At 48.2% G+C, this 23,116-nt stretch overlaps 1 protein-coding gene across 1 annotated transcript in view; it reads left to right on the plus strand.

Moving 5' to 3' along the window:
* The window catches only part of LOC118092192 (vasoactive intestinal polypeptide receptor), a 102,843-nt gene that overhangs the window by 47,949 nt on the left and 31,778 nt on the right, over positions 1 to 23,116 (plus strand). The window contains exons 3-6 of the mRNA XM_035130008.2: positions 9,604 to 9,711; positions 18,283 to 18,386; positions 19,414 to 19,511; positions 19,660 to 19,792. Coding sequence (XP_034985899.2) covers positions 9,604 to 9,711; positions 18,283 to 18,386; positions 19,414 to 19,511; positions 19,660 to 19,792 — 443 coding nt within the window. The remainder of the gene's footprint in view (positions 1 to 9,603; positions 9,712 to 18,282; positions 18,387 to 19,413; positions 19,512 to 19,659; positions 19,793 to 23,116) is intronic.

The raw sequence follows: 23,116 nt of genomic DNA on the forward strand, positions 1-23,116 counted from the left end.
TCTAACCTAAGTCGTTCCATTGTAATAATCACCACGTCTCAGGGAGGAGAATGAAAGGTTTACAGCTGATTTTCAAATCACCTAGACACTTTCAGCTTGCCTGTTGCACTCACGTCTTCCTTCCCATGGGCATTGAGTTGACTACGGTGTGTACAAGACATTGGATGGGTCACTGGTCACTAGCAGGGTCTTCATGTGCCCTTACATTTACTGGCATGCTCCCTGTACGGGACTGCTAAGCTTACAAGGGAATTTTGCTTGGTCCTAGACCTGAATGCAGAGATGCGGGAGCAATTTGATCCAGTTCGCATTTAAGGCGAACCTACCTACCCACAGCGCAGGTGGCACAAAGCCTAGGGCTTGCCAATCCGAAGGTCGGCAGTTCGAATCCCCACGACAGGGTGAGCTCCCGTTGCCCGGTCCCAGCTACTGCCAACCTAGCAGTTCAAAAGCATGTCAGAATCGGTCACGACTGGACCTAATGGTCAGGGGTCCCTTTACATTTACCTTTACCTAATTCACACTCTTCTGAAACAATTCGAGATCCGAAACACAGCCATCCTTCTTTGAAATTTGCGCTTCTTTGAATTTTGCAATTCAGTAATGTGCACACAAATATGCTTTTATTAGCGGAAGCAGGTAGATGCATTATACGTGTGGAAAAAAGCTTCTGCAAAAATGTGTATATTAGCACAAATTTGCACTAAAATGCAGGTGGATTTTCACAAGCATTTTTTTAAAAAAATATTCATAAATTGATGTGGAAATATAGAGAACTGAACGAGAAAATGATCAATGGAGAGAAACTAACACTAACAGATTTGTCAATCCCCACTTAAATAAAAGTCGAAATGCAGCTGTCAGTAGGACCTGCACATTTTTCTGAAATCTGCGATGCAGTTTTAGTTCAGAACAATGTGCCCAAATATGCACATTTGACAAGGGGAGAGTGTGGAGGAATGTACGTTTTGGGCAGCGATGCATTGAAAAGCATACAAAAATGTGTATTTTACAGGGGGAAAGTGCACAGAATGCACATTTGTTTTTTTTAAAAAAAGATTCCTCAGAAAATATGATGGAACAGATTTATTATGATTTATTTATTTCTCCAGTTTAATTATTTATTTCTCCAATTTATTGACTGCCCCTTTATCATACCAACATGATCCCAGGGCAGAAATCTCAGTAATACATAAAATATACCACCACCACCATCATCATCATTACTACTACTACTGTGGCGGCAGCGGCTACTAAAAAGTACCCAGTTAAAAAAGCAAGAGATCAAGCAACAGCACAAGAACATTAAAGCCAAAGAGTGGCTGCTAATTTGGAGTTACAGTTGGAAGGAAAACAAACTGGCTCATAAAACTGCATGATTGAACATATATGCAAAACTGCTATGGAGCAGAAGTGGGTTGTTCCATCCATCTCTAGGCTGCCCTTGAAGACAACGCATAACTTTCCTGCAGTCAGCAGCAAAGGCTGCATTTATCAAGCTTGTTTTGTTCCAGTTTGCTTTTTTCTCCCGTTGCTGGAATGCTTCCACGCTTAGTTCTTTTTGAAAAACAGCTCTCCTGCTAGCCTGTTTACCGGAGGGATGGAAGCAACATGTTCCATGTCCGCCCCTGCTGCCTTCTGCGATTTCACAGGGTTGCGCTCTCGCTTGAACGCACGCTGCTTTCGCTTCTCACCTTTCTGGACCGCCATAAGTTTCAGAGCGATGGGAGTCAGCTTGGAAAGACCAGGAAGCAGAATGACAGGCCGGGCAAAGTTAAAAGAGATTACATGATAGAAGTTTTTAAAAATCCTACGTGGTATGGAGGCAGTAAAGAAAGCTTTTTCTCCCTCTCATGACATGAGAACCCATGAAGCTGAATGCTGGAAGATTCAGGAGAGATAAAAACTACTTCTTCACACAACACATCTGGTTGGCTGCTGTGAAAACAGGATGCTGGTCTAGGTGGGCCATTGGCCTGATCCAGCAAGCTCTTCTGATGTTCTCAGTGTTCAGTCCCTGGTATCTACAGGTTGGACTGGGAATGTTCTCTGCCTGAAATCCTGTAGAGGCACCATCGGTCAACCCTGAGCAAGCTGGACCAATGGTTTAACCCTGTATAAAAAGGTAAAGGACCCCTGACCATGTTCAAATATATTAAAGGATGCCATATAGAGGAGGGAGACAAGCGGACATGGAGCAATGGATTCAAGCTACAAGAAAGAAGATTCCACCTAAACATTAGGAAGAACTTCCTGACAGTAAGAGCTGTTCGACAGTGGAATTTGCTGCCAAGGAGTGTGGTGGGGTCTCCTTCTTTGGAGGTCTTTAAGCAGAGGCTTGACAGGCATATGATAGGAATGCTTTGATGGTGTTTCCTGCTTGGCTGGAGGTTGGACCGGATGGCCTTTGTGGTCTCTTCCAACTCTATGATTCTATGATTCTAAGTCCAGTCGCGAATGACTCCGGGGTTGTGGCGCTCATCTCACTTTACTGGCCGAGGGAGCTGACGTTTGTCCGCAGACAGTTTTTCCGGGTCATGTGGCCAGCATGACTAAGCCGCTTCTGGTGGAACCAGAGCGGCGCACGGAAACACCGTTTACCTTCCCGCCGGAGCGGTACCTATTTATCTACTTGCACTTTGACGTGCTTTCGAACTGCTAGGTTGGCAGGAGCTGGGAATGAACAACGGGAGCTCACTCCGTCGCGGGGATTCGAACCGCCAACCTTCCAATCGGCAAGCCCAAGAGGCTCAGTGCTTTACACCACAGCGTCACCCACCACATCATGTCCCATAATGGAACACCCAAGTGAGAGAGGGTCGTTCTCTATCATCACGGGGCACATTTCTAACATCACCTATTTTAAAAGAGGGCTACTTCCATTAAAAGACTTCTGCCGCACCCTTCCTTTTTGCACTCCATCCCTGTTGAGGGATTAAGATGCTGATAAAATCTAGACTAAAGGCTGAGCGTTCACAGCAAGAGGCTGGCTATATTGCATTCGTGGGCAGACTTCGCAAGTTCTCTAGTTAATAGCAGGCATTTGAAAGGAGGGATTACTAATCTTCTCAGTGGAGTTTATGCATCCAGCTATTATTCCACTGTGGAGAGAAAAACCTTAAGTAGCTGAGAGAGTTCTGCTTAGTGGTTGCTACATTGCCCTTATATGAGGGTTGGTGGAACTGGAAATAGCTGAACAGTGGCCTGGCTTGGCTGATGGTTTCCAGATTTCCTCTTGTACTAAATTAGAATTGCAGTTCTGGGCATCAGTTTGGCTTTCGATCCTGGTGGGATATGTCCATGCATGGAAAATCATGCAAATGGGGCACCCTTAAAGATAGGGTGCTTGGTGGTCCTCCATGTGTCCTGCAAAGGATTATGGCAGGTTCACCAACCATATTGAATTGAATTGAATTTATTCTTCCGGTCGCAGACCAGCTTACAAAATCAGAAGAATCATAAAACACAAAGATAATACACTAAAATTTACACAGCAGGAACAATACACACACATATATGTATACAGCAGCATTTAAAATGTATAAATTGGAACTGGGACACTAAAATATAGCCTAAAGATTACCATTTGGGGTCTTATTCATTGCGGTAGCACCGCTTCTTCTCTGAGCTTTATGGCTGCTGCACAGAATTTGGCCACTTTTAGGGTCCGTATCTTCTACAAGGAGTTTAAGACATTGGAATTCGTTTAAAGAATTTTGTCTGACCGGGGAAATGAAAGCCCGGCGTATGTCATTATAAAAATGGCAGCATAATAAAATGTGAGAGGCAGATTCTACCTCCAGCAGGACGCAGGGGCAGACTCATTGGTTTACCTGCGAATCTTCCCTACAATAAGGCACATGAACACTACAGGGGCGTCACAATAGGGGTGGGGGCGGGGCGCCGCGCCCCGGGCTCCACTCTGCGGCGGGCAGTGCGGCGCCCCCTCGCCCCCTCCACCTATGGCTGCCGCTACTGTGGCGGCGGCGCGACTGCCATCACAGAGGCCCCGATGTTGCTGGCCTTACCCCTCGCTTCTTCCTGGTGGGGCGCAGGCAAGGGGCGGGCCAGAGAGCAGTGGCAGCCGCTCCGCCTCCACCTGAGTAGGAAGAAGCACAAAGCGCACTATGGATCGGCTTGCTGCGCACTTTGTGCTTCTTCCTACTCAGGCGAAGCAGCGAGGGGCATCAGCGGAGATGCCCCTCGCCGCTCCGCCTGAGTATGAAGAAGCACAAAGCGCATGGCAAGCCGATCCATAGCTCGCTTTGTGCTTCTTCCTACTCAGGCGAAGCGGCGAGGGGCGTCAGCAGAGACACCCCTTGCCGCTCCGCCTGTAGGAGGAAGCACAAAGCGTGCTACAGAGCGGGTTGCTGGTGGCATAGCTGCCAAGTACCCTGTTTTCCCTGGGAAACCCCCGTTTTTACTTACCTTTTCCCGGTGGTCCCCCGTATCACTTCGTCTCCCGTTTTTCTCCGTTATTTTCTCCTGCCGGCGGCCATTTTTTTCTGATTTGCCCTTCTATGGGCACCAAAAATGGCTGCCGCCTGCTTCAAAAGTCACATCTACGCATGACCGGAAGTGCGTAGACGCGACTTCCGGTGTCGGCGGCGGTCATTTTTGGTGCCCATAGATGGGTGGGGCGACACTGGAAGTTGCGTTGACGCACTTCCGGTCATGCATAGAAGCTACTTCTGAAGCCAGCAGCGGCCATTTTTGGTGCCCATAGAAGGGCAAAGCGACACCGGAAGTTATGTCAACGCAACTTCCGGTGTCACACGGCTGCCGGTCCCGGATTCTGCAGTCCGGGACTTGGAAGGTAAGGCTGGTGGCGGTGCTTCGGCGCCCGGATCCGAGAATCCTAATGCTAGAGCGGCAGCGCCAGCAAGCAACCCGCTCCGTAGCTCGCTTTGTGCTTCTTCCTGCTCAGGCGGAGCGGCGAGGGGCATCAGCGAGCTACAGAGCGGGTTGCCGGCAGCGCTGCTCTAGCATCGGGATCCTCGGTTCTGGGCGCTGGAGCACCACCCCCCAGCAACCCGCTCCGTAGTGGGGCGTGTGTCATGATGCGTGCATCATGACGCACGACGGATGTCCCGCCCCCTGGCAGGATGCCTTCGGGTTTGCCGCCCCGGGCAGCCAGAAGGCTAGCGACGCCGCTGGAACACCAACCATATTGATGAGTGAGTGAGTGCTGTGGACACCACTTCCTTCTTTGACCTTTCTCTCCCAAAATTTCTTTTAATGGCCACTTTTGATCTCCAGGGGCTGTTCCAAGCCACTGGGTTTTTCTTTCCCCACTTCCATCTCCCTGAATGGGGGCTGGACGGGGGAAGCTCTAACATGCGGAGACTTGCAGCTTTCCAGTTGCACTGCAAGCGCCTCGTTATTTTTTTCTGTTGGCAGATGAAACACAGGGAGAAATTAAGACGCCTCTGCGCTTATCAGATGAACCAAGTTAAAATACTCCCACAGTGGGGAAAGTGGGTCTCTTCCTCTCCCATCCCCCATACTCCTTTGAAAATGACTCACATCATCAACTCTGTGTTTACTTTCCTCACCCGAGGAGCAAAGATAACCCTCAAGTATTCATGCTGCTTTCAACTCTTGCATATGTATAAGTTGTGCTTGAGATCCAAGGACTCTTGAGTTCCTTAGTGATTGGGTGTGATTTTCATTCTGCGGTGAAAAGACAGAAAATGGAGTGTGGCCTTTCAGATGTCGATACATTTTGAGGAATTGTTGGGCCGCTTGTTCTTTGGCGGTTTGAGCTGGCCATCTAGATGCCTGGTTGAAGAGGAATGCTTAAAAAATCCTCGGGTAGTGGATGCCTCCTAGCTTTTACGGGAGTGGCAGGGAAACGGCAACTCCCATCACCCCAAACTCCTGGACACGCTAGGAATTGCAATTCAGCAATAGTGTCAGGAGTATGGGCAGGAGTCAGGCTCTGGGGCCTGTAGTGCTTTGCAGGACTGGGGCCTGCCTCAGCTTGTGCTGGAGAAGCAGGAAGTGGCCACTCAGGTGAGACCACTTGATATCTCACTGCACCTGGTGGCAGGAGCTGGGAGGGATAAAAGCTCAGCATTTCCCTTCAGCTCTTTGCCACAGCAACGCTATCCCTGCCTGGTTGCATCTGGCCTCTTGGACCCTTGCCTTGCCGCCGCCTTGCTCCTTGACTCCCAGACCTTCGCCTCCGCCTTGCTCCTTGACCCTGCAACTGCCTGCTGCTGGACCCTCAACCCTGCACCTGTTCCTGCTTCTACACCACCATCTTGCCTCTGGTCCTGACGTCCTCAGCCAGGGCTTCAACCGCCCGCCGACCGGAACGTGACAAATAGCTGGACAGCTACAGATACCCAATGTTTGTAGGCAGGCTTTAGAGGGGCAACACATTCCCTAAGCTCTTGTAGGGTATCTCATTCCAAACTCTCCAGAAGAGATCCAAAGTCACCAGGAGACTCTCTCTCCTATCATTGACTCTTATTGGCAAAACATCAAATGGTTACCGTGAGTTACTATTCAGCGCTCAGCCTATCCAAGGAATAGACTGTCATCAGCTTAGCACCATGAAGGCAAACATACCCAACACAGCTTGCCCATTCCATGCCCTCCCAGCTGGTCCCTCTAGTCTCTGTAGTTGCCAGCATGGTGCCCATGGATGTGACAGTTGTGCTTGGGGTACTCTGGCACATGCGAAGCCTCAGAGGCCCTCCACTTGTTACCCTCTTTGGTTGTGAGGTGGTACCGGATGGCTGTCTTTTCCCTCCCTTGAAAAGTACATAGTGCCAAAGGAGGAAGTTGGGGGAGTGGCCCTCTTCCCCACTTCCTCTTTCGGCTCTATGTACTTTTCAAGGTTCCTGTCGATTCCTCTGGATCCGTCACTCACCCAGATCCCTTGGATAAGTATGTTCTCCCTCTTTCTGCTTTGGGGTGGGTGATGGTGATCCAGGGAGAGGGATAAAAAAGTGGCCAGGGTGTGTGGAGCCTACATCACACACTCAAAAATCCAAATGTTCCCAAGGGCTTGTGATTGCCGAGTGTGATCGCACCAATTAAATTAGCAGAACACCTGCTGCACAAATGAAGTTTGAACTCTCAATCAGAATTGGTTATGCTCTGCTCTGTCTTTCGCCTTTCGGTAGCCTGACTCGCTCCATCCCTTGGGTTTTTTTAAAAAATGCCCAGCTGGACTTCTCCCTCCCTAAAGCCGCTTTTATATGCCTGTTGTCTTTGTCCATGGAGTTTTCTTGGCAGGGATACTGGAGTGGTTTGCCAGTTTCTGCTCCAGGTGGATCACGTTTAGTCAAAACTCTCCACTATGACCTGTCCATCTTGGGTGGCCCTGCACGGCATAGCTCATAGCTTCTCTGAGTTATTCAAGCCCCTTCACCACGACAAGGCAGTGATCCATGAAGGAATAACTGATTGGTTCAAAATTAGGAAAGCAGTACGACAAGGCTGTATATTGTCTCCCTGCTTATGTACGGTAACATATGCAGAATTCATCATGCAGAAGGGCTGGACTGGATGAATCCCAAGCCAGAATTAAGATTGTCGGAAGAAATATCAACAAGCTCAGATATGCTGATGACACAACTTTGATGGCAGAAAGTGAGGAGGAATTAAAGAACCTTTTAATGAGGGTGAAAGAGGAGCACAAAATATGGTCTGAAGCTCAACATCAAAAAAACTAAGATCATGGCCACTGGTCCCATCACCTCCAGGCAAATAGAAGGGGAAGAAATGGAGGCAGTGAGAGATTTTACTTTCCTGGGCTCCTTGATAACTGCAGATGGTGACAGCAGTCACAAAATTAAAAGATGTCTGCTTCTTGGGAGAAAAGCAATGACAAACCTAGACAGCATCTTAAAAAGCAGAGACATCACCTTGCCGACAAAGCTCCATATAGTTAAAGCTATGGTTTTCCCAGTAGTGATGTATGGAAGTGAGAGCTGGACCATAAAGAAGGCGGATCGCTGAAGAATGGATGCTCTTGAATTATGGTGCTGGAGGAGACTCTTGAGAGTCCCATGGACTGCTAGAAGATCAAACCTATCCATTCTGAAGGAAATCAGCCCTGAGTGCTCACTGGAAGGACAGATCCTGAAGCTGAGGCTCCAATACTTTGGCCACCTCATGAGAAGAGAAGACTCCCTGGAAAAGACCCTGATGTTGGGAAAGATGGAGGGCACAAGGAGAAGGGGACGACAGAGGACGAGATAGTTGGACAGTGTTCTCGAAGCTATGAACATGAGTTTGACCAAACTGCGGGAGGCAGTGCAAGACAGGAGTGCCTGGCGTGCTATGGTCCATGGGGTCACAAAGAGTCGGACACGACTAAACAACAACAACAAAGCAGCTTTGCCTGATGAAAATACGACACATCCCTTTTGTCATAGCATCAGTGCACTTTCTAATGTCACCTCTAGAGAGCAAAACAAGAGGAGATCAGCATTCAATAAACAAGAAGCCGAACAAAATTTATTTAGGGTGCATTGGATCCCTCTGGCAGAGGAGTGCCAAAATGGTGGTGCCACAGGGTAGCTCACATTTCTTTAGCTCAGATGTGTGGGATTGTTGTACAGTAAGACCATTCTACCACGGCATCATTTTTTTCATAGAGCAGAGTGAAAATAGCTTCCTGGAATTGTCTGCATTCATGGCTGATGAAATGTTGAGGGCAAGGAACATTTGCATTGCTATCCAATGAGCTCAAGGTGTTGGAATACATTGCAGCCAGTCTGGTGTAGTGGTTAGAGTGTCGGACTAGGACCTGGGACACCAGGGTTCGAATCCCCACTCTGCCATGAAGTTCTCCAGGTGATCTTGGGCTGGTCACTCCTTCTCTGCCTGACCTACCTCACTGGGTGGTTGCGAGGGAAAAATGTGGAGGGTTGGAACTGCTTACGCCACCTTGAGCTCCCTGGAGGAAAGGTGGGATATAAATAAATGAAATGAAATCATGAAATGAATTCGGTTCTTCACATTTAAACCCTGCAGCAACCTTGGGTAGGCTCTTATTGCTTGTAGGGATAAGGAATTCCCCATCAGTTTGCAAACTCCACAATCCATTGTTCTGGCCTCATGCATCAGACCTAGGGCCACGTCTTTTGCAGAGCAGAAAAACTTTTTGGTATATGGGAGAGGACTGATTTTGACACCCGTTGCTCCTTCTATGTGCTGCCGCACCTGTGCAAACCTCACCCCACCGTTTCACCATGTGGAACAGGCAACTGAAGACTCTAGGTCATGGGTAGGCAAACTAAGGCCCAGGGGCTGGATCCGGCCCAATCGCCTTCTCAATCCGGCCTGCGGACGGTCCGGGAATCAGCGTGTTTTTACCTGAGTAGAATGTGTCCTTTTATTTAAAACACATCTCTGGGTTATTTGTGGGGCATAGGAATTCGTTCTTCTCTCTTTTTTTCCAAAATATAGCCCGGCCCCTCACAAGGTCTGAGGGACAGTGAACCATCCCCCTGCTGAAAAAGTTTGCTGACCCCTGCTCTAGATGTATGTGGCCCGCCATATAGTGCTGCCCCACATGAAGCGTGCAAAGCTTGTCTCGGTTTTGCGATTTCCTTTGAAGTTTCCATTTCTTTTTCTTCTTAGGCTGCGGGAGTATGTGGGATAACCTTACTTGCTGGCCTGCAGGAAGTCTGGGCGAAGTCAAAGTTCTGCCCTGCCCGGTCTACTTCACCCTCTTTTCAAGGACTGCAGGTAAGTGACTCTCCCAATTCAGAGTGTACGGGAAGATGGCTTTGTCTGTGGGTTTATATCTGCGAGTCCTTCTGACTGAAGGTGAACAGCTTTGATAAACCACTTTATAAACGGGCGCCAAGTCTGATGGCAGACATATTGTCATCCCGAGGCGCCCACACAGTTTCTTTTCCCCCATTATGTAGAAACCAGGTAAAGAAAGGTTTTATCCCTCTCACCTAACACCAGATCTCATGGACATCCAATAGAACAGAATGTTAGAAGATTCAGGACATAGTGGCTGGGGAAACCCAGCCAGATGGTCGGGGTATAAATAATAAATTATTATTATAAATTATTATTAAAAAAGGAAATAATTCTTCGCACAGTGCATTGTTAAACTATGGAACTGCCTCCCACAAGACAGCCATCGGCCTGGATTGCAAGGGATTCCCGCACGGAGAGGTTGATCTTACCAGCCTTCGTGTCGCGTTTGCAGGCACTTACTGACTTGCTTCTAAGTAGAACCCTATTGATTGGCTCATGCTGCCCGGCCAATCAAGATGTTCCTCAGGAGAGCTTTGACATTGTCTTTCCCTTTTATTTTTGTTTTCTTGACACCTTGCCAAGAGTTATTTTGAACACATCTCTCCCAGTCTTGCCTCCATCATGCCAGGAACCCTGTAAATGAAACGGTGATTTTTAAAAAATATATATATTTCTGTTCTTAGGTCCCCTGACTTAAGAGCTTTTTTGGCAAGCACAGCTAATTTGATAGGCAGGTTCGGATCTGTCAAAACGCCTTCACTGAAGATGGGCTGAGCTCCAGAAAGCTCATCCCCTGTTCCCCATCACCTCCACTCAAACTTTTGTCAGGGCTGCTTTTAAAGAGCCCATCTGTTTCTAAATCTCAGACTTCATGACAGCCCCTTGTTCTGTGGCAGTCGCTGAATGCAGAGAGGCAAGGGCAGAAGAAATAGATCCATTGATTGCGAAACACTCACCCTGAACGGCTGATTGACTAAACGGTTCAACTTTGCCCAAGAGTTTACTGCAGCCTTTTGAAATGTCATCATGAAACTGTGGGCATTTTTTAAACTCTACCTCTGCTGATATTTGGTAGAGTTGACGGTGGTCAGATCATATCATCATCATCGTCATTTATTACTTATACCCCGTCCATCTGGTCAGGCCTCCCCAGCCACTCTGGGCAGCTTCCAACAGGATATTAAAGAAACACAATAAAACATCGAACGTTAAAAACTTCCCTAAACAGAATTTAAAAAATCCTTCCAGCAGCACCTTAGAGACCAACTAAGTTTGTCATTGGTATGAGCTTTCGTGTGCATGCACACTTCTTCAGATACACTGAAACAGAAGTCACCCGGCTGATAGGTATGGTAAACCTGTTGACGACTGTTAACGACTGCAACAGGTTTACCACACTTATCAGCCAATCACCCATTCCCACCACCCTTCTGAGTAATACCCCTCCCCACCCTCTCACTATATAAAAGGGCCTGGTGACTTCTGTTTCAGTGTATCTGAAGAAGTGTGCATGCACACGAAAGCACCAATGACAAACTTAGTTAGTCTCTAAGGTGCTACTGGAAGGAATTGTTTTATTTTGTTTCGACTACGGCAGACCAACGCGGCTACCTACCTGTAACTTCCCTAAACAGGGCTGCCTTCAGATGTCTTCTAAAAGTCAGATAGTTGTTTATTTCCTTGACATCTGATGGGAGGGCATTCCACAGGGCGGGTGCCACCACCAAGAAGGCCCTCTTCCTGGTTCCCTGTAACTTCGCTTCTCGCAGGGAGGGAACCGCCAGAAGGCCCTCAGAGTTAGACCTCAGTGTCTGGGCTGAACGAAGGGGGTGGAGATGCTCCTTCAGGTATACTCTAGAATTGTAGAGTTGGAAGGGAACCCAGGGATCATTTGGTTCAACCCCCTGCAATGCAGGAATATGCAGCTGTCCCAAAAGGGGATCAAACCTGCCATCTTGGCATTATCAGCACCATGCTCTAACCAACTGAGCTATTGCTGGCCCCTGCGTTGCCAGTTGGTTGTTGCTGTCAGGGCAAGCCTTGGGTTGTGGGCAGCTATCTCCGAATCTAGGTGTTTTTCAGGCCAAAGTCTCTGTTCTGTATTGCTGGATTTGGAGTCACTGAAGTGCTGCAGACAGGAAATCAGATACATTGATAGCAGGCCTGGCCAGTCCAGAGGCTTCAAACGTCCTGTCAATCACACAGACAGACACTGCACAACCCTGTTCTGTTTTGTGCCCAAAGAGGGAACTGCTGCAAGCTTAACATTCCAGGCCAAAGTGTGCGTGGCATTGCATGGCACTAGATGAAAACTCTCCCAAAGCCTTGCTTGAAGGAGTTTGGTGCCCTCTAAGAGCCTGACTGCAAGCATGTGATGCTCCTTAGCTAGCCAGGATAAATGCAGGGACCAGGGCAGAATTGAGAAAGATCAGCCTTAGCTGGATCATGTAAGTTCTGAGCTGTTTGTCTTCCCCCTCACTGCAGCTGACATCTTGTCCACATCACCAGCTCAGTTTCCAGGCTCCCCCCACCCCCTGTTTTCCATTCTCCTAGGCACCACGATTCCTACCATCCTTCCCATTTCTGGCTGCCAAATGAAATTCCAGTAAATCATTTTGCACTTGCTGTATGCTCTTTTTGCAGACAGTGCAATCCGCTGGCTTCAGATGGTGTCATTTCCCCCACCCCCACCCCACCCCAACACGCATTGACTCCAGGCTATGTTTCCACTCCTAGAAATTGAATGAGATGCCTTTTCACCCTGGAAGCCCTCTCTAAGTAGCGCTAACAGGAACCAGCAAGTTTACTCCCACAGCTTCGTCTGCAGATCAAGTTCTCCTATACAGCTTCTTCTTATGGCATGGTTTTCCTCTTGTGGCAAGCTAAAGGCTTGCAGTATTATGTCTCTGTATATGTGTGTTGGGGGGGGGGGTGATGCGGGTGAGACCCTTACAAATAATTACAGAAACAAAAGCCACAACAAAGTGCTTATGGTCAAGATTCCACTGTTTCTTCCCAGCACTTACCATTCCACACATAGTCTTCATTGGAGCATCTTGGGGTTCACCTACCACCCACCCTTTTTAGGCTTTATTCCTACAGATTATTTTTCTGTTTCTGCAAACTTTACCTTGGAGTTCCCACAGTCCTGCCTTGCTTCTGGTGTGTGTGTGTGTGTGTGTGTGTGTGTGTGTGTGTGTGTGTGTGTGTGCAATTTTAACTATATAAGTACAGTCGTACCTCGGAGATCGAACGGAATCCGTTCCGGAAGTCCGTTCGACTTCCAAAACATTCGGAAGCTCCTGCAGCCAATCGGAACCCGCGGAACCCAAGTCGGACATTCGGGTTCCAAAAGAACGTTCGCAAACCAGATCACTCACTTCCAGGTGTGCGGCGTTCGGGAGCCAAAACGTTTGACTCACAAGGCGTTTGACTTCCGAGGTACGACTGTAAGGGCACGCATAGCCTGAATATTGGAATTAGAGGAAAGTATGCAATTGACAGGAGCGACCAGGGGTAAATCACACCAAGCAGGATCTACACAGGAGTGTCAGGCCTAATGAGCGCAGCAACTCTTCTCCATCAGGTCTTTATTTAAAATGTGCACCGCTTCCCATTCAGAAAGTTTGGAAGTGGTTTGCATAATAAAAACAATTTTAACTGCATGATGCCATGTCATTGGTGTTGCTCAGAAAAAGGGGAAATGTTTTTGCGAATCATAGAATCATAGAGTGGGAAGAGACCACAAGGGCCATCCAGTCCAACCCCCTGCCAAGCAGGAAGCACCATCAAAGCATTCTTGACATATGCCTGTCCAGCCTCTGCTTAAAGACCTCCAAAGAAGGAGACTCCACCACACTCCTTGGCAGCAAATTCCACTGTCGAACAGCTCTTACTGTCAGGAAGTTCTTCCTAATGTTTAGGTGGAACCTTCTTTCTTGCAGCTTGAATCCATTGCTCCATGTCTGCTTCTCTGGAGCAGCAGAAAACAACCTTTCTCCCTCCTCTATATGACATCATTTTATATATTTGAACATGGCTATCATATCACCCCTTAACCTTCTCTTCTCCAGGCTAAACATACCCAGCTCCCAAGTCGTTCCTCATAAGGCATTCTTTCCAGGCCTTTGACCATTTTGGTTGCCCTCCTCTGGACATGTTCCAGCTTGTCAGTATCCTTCTTGATGACAAGCCTGGCACCAGGTGAGCCACCTGAGAAGAGCATTCCCTAAACGGGGCCAACACGGAAAAGGCATGTCCTCTCATCACCATCCTCTGGACCTCCCTCAGAGGTGGCACACAGAGAAGGCGGGTCTCAGACAATGAACTCTGGGTCACGGCAGCTTTCTGTGTGGAGAGGCAGTCCTTTAAGGTCCCGAGCAGTATTTGGCTTTAAAGGTCAAAACCAGCATTTTCGAATTTGGGTCCAGAAACTACTTGGCAGGCAATGTATTCAGGTCAGTTTATATGATCCTGATTATCTGTTCATGCTTTCCTTTCATAGCCAACATGTTCCGCACCAGCTATAGTTTCCAAACAGTCTTCAAAGGTAGCCCCACGTGCAATGCATTGCAGTAGTCTAACTTGGAGGGTCCCATCTCCCCTGATCATTGGCCATTCCAGCTGGGAATGATAGGAGTTGGGAGTCTGTGCAGAGGGCAGCGCAAAAACTACCCTTGAGCTCAGCGTCAGAGAGGTCTACTTGAAGAGGGTCTCTGATTCAGTCCCTAACATCTCCAGTTAAAATAGGATCCGATAACAGGTGGTGGAAAACATCTGGTGAGGCCCTGGAGAGCCAAATAGAGCAGATAAGGCTGATCTAGATCAGGGGTGCCCAAACTTTTTTCAAAGAGGGCCAGATTTGATTAAGTGGTTAAGGATTGAAGTTGTTGAGCTTTATTAAGGATTTTACCCCAGGAGATAAACAGATTATAAGACAGATTCCTGTCTTCAAATTACCAAAACACTCTCCAGCGTTCATTCTTTTCCATGGAAAAAAAGTGACATGCCAAGCAGAGACTTTTTATTTTTATTTTTTTCGACCAAATCAGGTTTTGGTCTCGTTTCTTGGCCAGGAACATTTATTGCAAAATTGATTGCTGTTTCTTTAGCTCCATTTCTATGTTGGACCACATACAGCAGAGGGTTTTTTTTTCCTTCTTCTCTCTCCCGGATCATTTTGTTCTCTTTTCTGCTTTTTGCTCCGGCAAAATCAATCACGCCGCCTCCCAGAAAGGAGGCAGCAAACATAAACAGTCCCTTACAATTTCGCCGCCGTCTCCATCATCGTCAAGCCGTTCCCGGGGAGAAAAAGTGATGCATTTTGGACTCTTGCTTACATTTTTGGGGGGAATGCTGGGTAAACACGGAACTCGGAGTGTCGCCAAGTGAAGCAAGCCAACAATTCCATGGAGAATAGAGCAGTTGGAATATGAAAGTCATTTTCATCCCATTCAGCTGAAGTGTCAGGCAAAATGAAGGTATTCAGTCATTCACTAACCTGAGGGTTAGTGAAGCTCAATTCTGGTGGTCAAATGTGGCCCTGCAGGCCACTTGTATTTGGCCCTTGGGAATTTGGATGCCTGGTTATCGTCTTCGAAAGCAACTACTCTATTCCCAAATTAAGAATGGAAAGCGTAATGCTGGTGGTCAACAAAAGAGGCTTAAAGATGCTCTCAAGGCAAATCTTTAAAAATGCAGTGTATGCATGGATAATTGGGGAGCGCTGGCCTGCGAGTGCTCCAGTTGGAGAATAAAGGAAAAGGTAAAGGCACCCCTGACCGTTAGGTCCAGTCGCAGACTACTCTGGGGTTGTGCACTCATCTCGCATTATTGCCTGAGGGAGCCGGCGTACAATGTCCAGGTCATGTGGCCAGCATGACAAAGCCGCTTCTGGTGAACCAGAGCAGCACACAGAAACGCCGTTTACCTTCCTGTCAGAGCGGTACCCTTTTATCTACCTGGACTGGCATGCTTTCGAATTGCAAGGTTGGCAGGAGCTGGGACCGAGCAATGGGAGCTCACCCCGTCACGGGGATTCGAACCGCCAACCTTCTGATCGGCAAGCCCTAGGCTCAGTGGTTTAACTCACAGTGCCACCCGCGTCCCAGTTGGAGAATAGCCTCTACCAAAGGTGCCATGGACTTCGAAGAAGCACTAAGTAGCTAAGAGAAAGGCATGTTTGGCAAACCCTCACTGGCATCAACTCCCGCCCAGAAACCTATGTCCCCACTGTGGAAGGATGTGCGAATCCAGAATTGGCCTCCACAGTCACTTAAGGGCTCACTGTTAAGACCATATTCATGTAATAATAATAATAATAATAATAATAATAATAATAATAATAATAATAATTTATTATTTATACCCCGCCCATCTGACTGGGCTTCCCCTGCCACTCTGGGCGGCTTCCAACAAACATTAAAATACATCAAATATCACAAATTAAAAACTTTCCTAAACAGGGCTGCCTTTAGGTATTTTCTAAATGTCAGGTGTTTATCTCTCTGACCTCTGATGGGAGGGTGTTCCACAGGGTGGGTGCCACTACCGAGAAGGCCCTCTGCCTGGTTCCCTGTAGCTTTGCTTCTCGCAGCGAGGGAACCGCCAGAAGGCCTTCGGCACTGGACCTCAGTGTCTGGGCAGAACGATGGGGGTGGAGACGCTCCTTCAGGTATACTGGACCGAGGCCATTTAGGGCTTTAAAGGTCAGCACCAACACTTTGAATTGTGCTCGGAAACGTACTGGGAGCCAATGGAAGACAATCTTACTTGGCTACGAGTGATTGCTCGCTACGAGAAGAGCGATATTGCTCTTGGCTACGAGAAGAGAAGCTCTGCCTCCACAGCTGGAGACAGTGACGCTGAACTCCCTGCCACCTTCCCCTTCTTCCTCCCAATAAGCACCAGTGCCCCTTCTGGTGGGAGGCTAGCATTGCAGCTCTGCCCCACCAGTCGAGCTACGTCTGCTCTGCGCAGACCATTCCCATAGTTATTCCTCCCTTGCATTCCAGAGTTTGGGGTATGGAAAGATTCTGGGGTTCAGACAAAGCCCTAGAGAAGAAAGGCAGACAAATCCAGAAAGAAAGCGAGAATCTGTTTCAAATCTCCTATCAATGTGAGTGGAAGGGGAGCGAAACTTTTGTCAATGGGAGGGCACTTCAGTCAAGTGTAAGGAACAGGAGAACAAAAGCATCACGGAGAGGATGAGCTTTCAGAAGAGGCAGAAATTGCATTTAGGCGAGTTGCCTATTGATAGCCAAACCCACGCAGCAGAGCTAATATGCCAAGCACTTAGAGAAACAAAGCACAGCACGGCTGAGTACTTGTTACGGTGCTGTCAAAATGTGGGCAGTTCAAATAACCCAGCGGGAGTTTCTGGGGATTCAATGTTACTAAGAATTAAGAAATACACCTGGGCTGCACCGAAAGTTCGGCCACGTTTGCAAACTGACCACTGGTCCTGCTAGCTAGGGCTGGTGGGAGTTGCAGCACAAAAACAGCTGGAGATCCAAGTTTGGGAAACTCTGGCAGAGTTAGAGAGGTAGAAGGCATGGTTTTATTTCTTATAAGAACACTGAGGTACATAGTCGCTCATTGCCACCAGTAAGTGCAAATGCCTGACACGTTTAAGACTATACAGAACCTTTATTCTCAGTAATGATGGAACTCACAAGTGGACAATGCTTTCATTTTTGTATATATTTATTGTTTGTAAAGGGATTTTTTGTACGAGTCAATATTTTATTCGGAGCTCTACTGCATCTTTGTACTTTTGTCCTTCCAGGCTTTGATGCTTTGTGGTTTGCATGTTTTATTCTTTCTTTTTGTTACGTTTGCACTTTCTTTTTCTGGTTAACAAATCAATAAAATACCTTTTGAAAAGATGGAGAAATGCCTCTGAGAAGCTGGGAAGTGGTAACTTGTTGCTTTCCCCCGCCCCTCACAAGACTCTGGCGCTGAGGTAGGCTCTCTCTCCTCCTCCTTGCACACTCAGGCCACATTCACACCTTGCACTTAAAGCACTTTGTTACCACTTTAAACCGCCATGGCTTCCCCCAAAGGATTCTGGGAACTGTCGCTTCTTAATGGTGCGAAGAGTTGTTAGAAGACCCCTGTTCCCCTCACAAGGCTACAAGTTGCAAAGAGGCTGAACAATCTTTTCCTCAGCACAGGGAACTCTGGAAATTGCAGCTGTGTGAGGTAATTTCCAGCTCAGACACGTAGCTCATAACTACTAGAAGCCGTGCATTTGGTGTTGCGGGTCCAACTTTTGGAGCTCCCTTCCGAAGGAGGTACGCACTTTCTGAACTTGGGGCACATGTCAGAAACTGTCTCATTCCAGCAGAGAGAGAGAGAGAGAGAGAGAGAGAGAGACTTTTCTGTTTTTATGATGACTTTTTATTGTTTCAGACTCTGTGGGTTTTATTTTATGTACACCCGTCGAAAAGGCAAGCGATCAAGTGACATATGCAATTCCCAGAGATTCTTACCCAACTCTGTAGCCGTCAAGCCTTGCAATCCTCTTGCTTTCTTCCCCTCTAGGTAATGTGAGCAGGAACTGTACCAGCGAAGGCTGGTCTGAAATGTACCCTCCCTACATCGCAGCGTGTGGGTATGATCCCAACACCACAAACGTGGTGGAACAGGTCAGTAAGACTTGAAGCAAGGTCGGGTTCGGTAGGGTTGCCGAGAGAAGCCAAACATTCGCCATGAGAGTGACAACAGCGGTGGCTTGGGCTGGGAAATGGGTTCAGTTCCACACCTCCTTCAAATGAGTTTGCCTTGTTGGCATGTGTCCTAGAACTGCAACAATGCTTCTTTCTTGCCTTGAAGGAGGACAGGAGAAAGGAGTGTGTTTGTGTAGAAACCACTGGCTTTTGTGTGGCTGGAACGTAAGCTGCTGTACAAAGAAAACAGTCACATCCTTTGCTCTTCCCACAGATACCTCGGCCTCATCTGCTTTTGCACATTCTACAAACAGCCCCCAGAATGTTCTCCACGAAGGACTGTGGCCCTCAAGCAGCAATAGGTTATCCATCCCAACTTAGAAACCAGTAGCACGGAGTTTCTTTAACTGACTCACAAAATACTGAGGGAGATATAGGTGTACGATCTGTTGAGCGATAGATAATAGCAGTTGACGTCCTGAAGTGAAAGCTGAGGTACTGGGATTGGGAGAAGGTGAAGTAAGCTGGGAGATGGGGGAAAGATGAAAGAAGCATTTGAAATTTTAACTGAACATCCAAAACTGCCTCAGACCATTGGTCCATCTACCTCAGTGTTGTCTACACTGACCGGCATCAGCTCTCTCCTGGGTTTCCTACAGGGATGTTTCCAACCATACCTGGAGGTGGTGGAGATTGTCAGGTGAAGTGACCGCCTCAGGTGGCAGGATCCACAGGAGTAGCAGATCCCTTGTTCCTGGCGTAGCTCTTCGCTCACCCCTACTTCCCTGGTGGTTTGCCTCAGGTGCCAAAATGTATTGGCCTGACCCTGGGTCCCAGACCTGGAATGTTCTGCATGAAAAGCGGGTGTTTTGCCCCTGAGCTGCAGCCCTGCGATCGAAAACATTGTAAGCTTCTTTGAGGGCCTGTTGGCAGACAAGCGGGATACAAACTGAACGAACGAATAGGCAAACATGCTATTATTTGCTTCTCTTTTCTGTGTTGACAGAATACATTCTACGGCACTGTGAAGACTGGGTACACCATTGGGCACAGTTTGTCTCTCATTGCTCTCACGGCAGCCATGGTGGTTCTGTGTTTCTTCAGGTAAGAGACAGACACACGGGAAACTTGAGGGAGGGGAAGGGAGTCGGCTTGCCCCTTGTCTCTTAAACCAGTTTCAATCAGGCTCTCTGCGTGGTGGGCCTCTTTTGAAAGACTCCTTTCTTTCTTTCTCTCTCTCTCTCTCATCCAGGAAACTCCACTGCACTCGGAATTACATCCACATGCATCTCTTCATGTCCTTCATCATGAGAGCCATCGCCGTCTTCATCAAGGACGTCATCCTCTTTGAGAGCGGGGAGTCCGACCACTGCTTCATTGGCTCGGTCAGTCGTGCCTTCCGCCGGGAGCATTCAGGTTTCGGGTGGGGGTGCCCTCTCTGCTAGTCTTGCATGTTCCATTTTGCCTCTCTCGTAACTTGACTGGGAGCGGCTGCCGAGACCATAGAACACCAGTCCTGAAAGACCTACATTGGCTCCCAGTACGTTTCCGCACAATTCAAAGTGTTGGTTCTGACCATTAAAGCCCTAAACGGCCTCAGCCCAGTAGACCTGAAGGAGCGTCTCCACCCCCATCGTCCTGCCCAGACACTGAGGTCCAGCACCAAGGGCCTTCTGGTGGTTCCCTCCCTGCGAGAAGTGAGGTTGCAGGGAACCAGGCAGAGGGCCTTCTCAGTGGTGGCACCTGCCCTGTGGAACGCCCTCAGATGTCAAGGAAAGAAACAACTACCTGACTTTTAGAAGACATCTGAAGGCAGCCCTGTTTAAGGAAGTTTTGAATGTTTGATGTTCTATCATGTTTTTGTTGGGAGCCACCCAGAGTGGCTGGGGAAACCCAGCCAGATGGGCAGGGTATAAATAAATTATTATTATTATTATTATTATTATTATTATTATTATTATTAACCGTATGCTTGCCTGAAAAGGGCTTCAGAGGCAGATTTAAGGCAGCGTGACTGGTTCCCCTACACAGGGGCCAAGGAAGGGTGTCTTCCCTCCCCCACAAAGCCTAGAAAGTGCTGGGCTTTGGGAAAGAAGGCATGAGAGCTCTGGCAGGGTCCTAGAGTCATCCTTTGTCCATCCCAAAACCTAGTTAACCTTTACCTAGCTTTGGGAAGGAACTGGGAGGGCTCTAGGACCCTGCCAGAGCCAGCTTCCTCCTTCCCAAAGCCCAACAATTTGCTTACCCACATTTGGGAAGGTGGTACAAGGTTCGGAGGAGTGTCAAATTTTGGCCTCACTCAGGGCGTCCTATTACCAAGGGCTGCCTCTGTGGTCTGCTCATAGCTGCCAAGTTTTCCCTTTTCTCGCGAGGAAGCCTATTCAGCATAAGGGAAAATCCCTTTAAAAGGGGATAACTTGGCAGCTATGGGTCTGCTGCTCCTCGTGTCTTTCTTCCCCTGCAGTTATTGGCTTTGGATAGCTCAACTGGTTAGAGCGTGGTGCCGATAATGCCACGGTCGCTGGTTCAATCCCCGGATGGGACAGCTGCACATTCCTGCATTGTGGAGGGTTCGGCTAGATGATCCTCAGGGTCCCCTTCCAACTCTATGCTTCTATGATGCTTGGGTTTCCTGCTTGTAAATTAATGCTCCCGTTCAGCCGCTGCAATGCACGACTGGTGCGAGGATTCCTCTGGCTGGCCGACAGTTTTAATTGGGGCCATATTTTGCAAAACCCATATGCCACTGAAAAGAACATACAAAATTTGTTACAGTATATTAGGGATGTTGTTTTGCAAAAGGAAAGGGGGTGGTGGAATGTGCACAAGGAAAAATTGCATATGAGGAGAAATTCACATTGCAATCCACGGTTGGCAGGATGTAACGCTTCTGAACGCCAGCTGCTGGAAACTGCAGGGGGGGAGCGCTCTTGTGCTTGGATCCTGCTTGCAGGTTTCTGTTTTGGGGGATCTGGTTAGCCAATGTGAGGACAGGATGCTGGCCTGATCCTGAAGGCTATCCTTATGTTCTTAAAATGCTGGTGACTTTTTAAAAGCACGGACTAATGTAGAGTTGTAGAGCACAGCGATGAAGATTGGGCAAGCGACTGGGCACGCTAAGCAACCTTTTCGCCCCAAGAAGTGTGCGTAACATGTTTTGCTGCAATGTCACGTAGCACTCCTGAGGGCTGTTCCCCCGCTTTGATGGTCTCCCAGGATAATGCGGCTGTTTTGAAAGCGGTCTTGTAAAAGTCATCCATATAAATGCTATAAAAAAGAACGATTATATTAATAAAGTCTGTGCTGATTCATATTACGGGCTTCTCCTCCTCCTCCTCCTCCTGCCCCCTCTGCTTTCACAACGGCAGCGAGCTGGAAGAAATCATATACAAAAGACGGCAAGAAAGGAGGGGGGTCTCTCTCTCACAAAGAGACACACACACACAGTTAGAAGACGAAGCCCCCAAAATAAATCCCTGTAGCTTTCTCAATACCTAAAGTGCCTCTAGACCAGGCATCCCCAAACTGCTGCCTTCCAGATGTTTTGGCCTACAAATCCCATGATCCCTAGCTAAGAGGACCAGTGGTCAGGGATGATGGGAATTGTAGTCCAAAACGTCTGGAGGGCCAAAGTTTGGGGATGCCTGCTCTAGACCATCATTTACTCTATTTAGTGCAGGCTTCCTCAACCTCGGCCATCCAGATGTTTTGAGACTACAATTCTCATCATCCCTGACCACTGGTCCTGCTAGCTAGGGATCATGGGAGTTGTAGGCCAAAAACATATGGAGGGCCGAGGTTGAGGAAGCCTGATTTAGTGCATAGCTATACTACAAGCTATCGTTGAAGCTATAGTTTAAAACAGCATCTTAAAAAGCAGAGACCTTGCCGACAAAGGTCCATATAGTTCAAGCTATTGTTTTCCCAGTAGTGATGTATGGAAGTGAGAGCTGGACCATCAAGAAGGCTGATCACCAAAGAATAGGTGCTTTTGAATTATGGTGCTGGAGGAGACTCTTGAGAGTCCCATGGACTGCAAGAAGATCAAACCTATCCATTCTTAAGGAAATCAGCCCCGAGTGCTCACTGGAAGGACAGATCCTGAAGCTGAGGCTCCAATACTTTGGCCACCTCACGAGAAGAGAAGAATCCTTGGAAAAGACCCTGATGTTGGGAAAGATGGAGGGCACTAGGAGAAGGGGACGACAGACGACGAGATGGTTGGACAGTGTTCTCGAAGCTACGAACATGAGTTTGACCAAACTGCGGGAGGCAGTGGAAGACAGGAGTGCCTGGCGTGCTGTGGTCCATGGGGTCACGAAGAGTCGGACATGACTAAACGACTAAACAACAACAACAATACTACAAGCTTTCATTCACGGGAAAACAGTCGTTGAACCCTCAAGCAATGGAAGGTGGAAGGCCCCACACATCTGTCTGCCCTCAGCCAGCCCCCACCTGCCCACTTTCCCACTTGCAACCAGTCTACGGTTCAGGGCAGCTTCCTTTTCCTTAGTCCCAGTGTTGCCCTTGCAGAATCCAGCAGGGAAGAGGATGGAGAGGAAAGTAGGAGGAGTTGGCTCTGCATTGTCCTTGGCTCTAGCGCCACCTACTGTTGGCTCCTCCCAGCTTTCCAGTCCACAATTCCCACTGGGCACCAGCCATTACTGCCCACCCACCCACCCACCCAAAAAATCCTTGGAAGTGTT

This window comes from Zootoca vivipara, chromosome 12 (assembly GCF_963506605.1).
Source record: "Zootoca vivipara chromosome 12, rZooViv1.1, whole genome shotgun sequence".
Classification (NCBI taxonomy): Eukaryota; Metazoa; Chordata; class Lepidosauria; order Squamata; family Lacertidae; genus Zootoca; species Zootoca vivipara.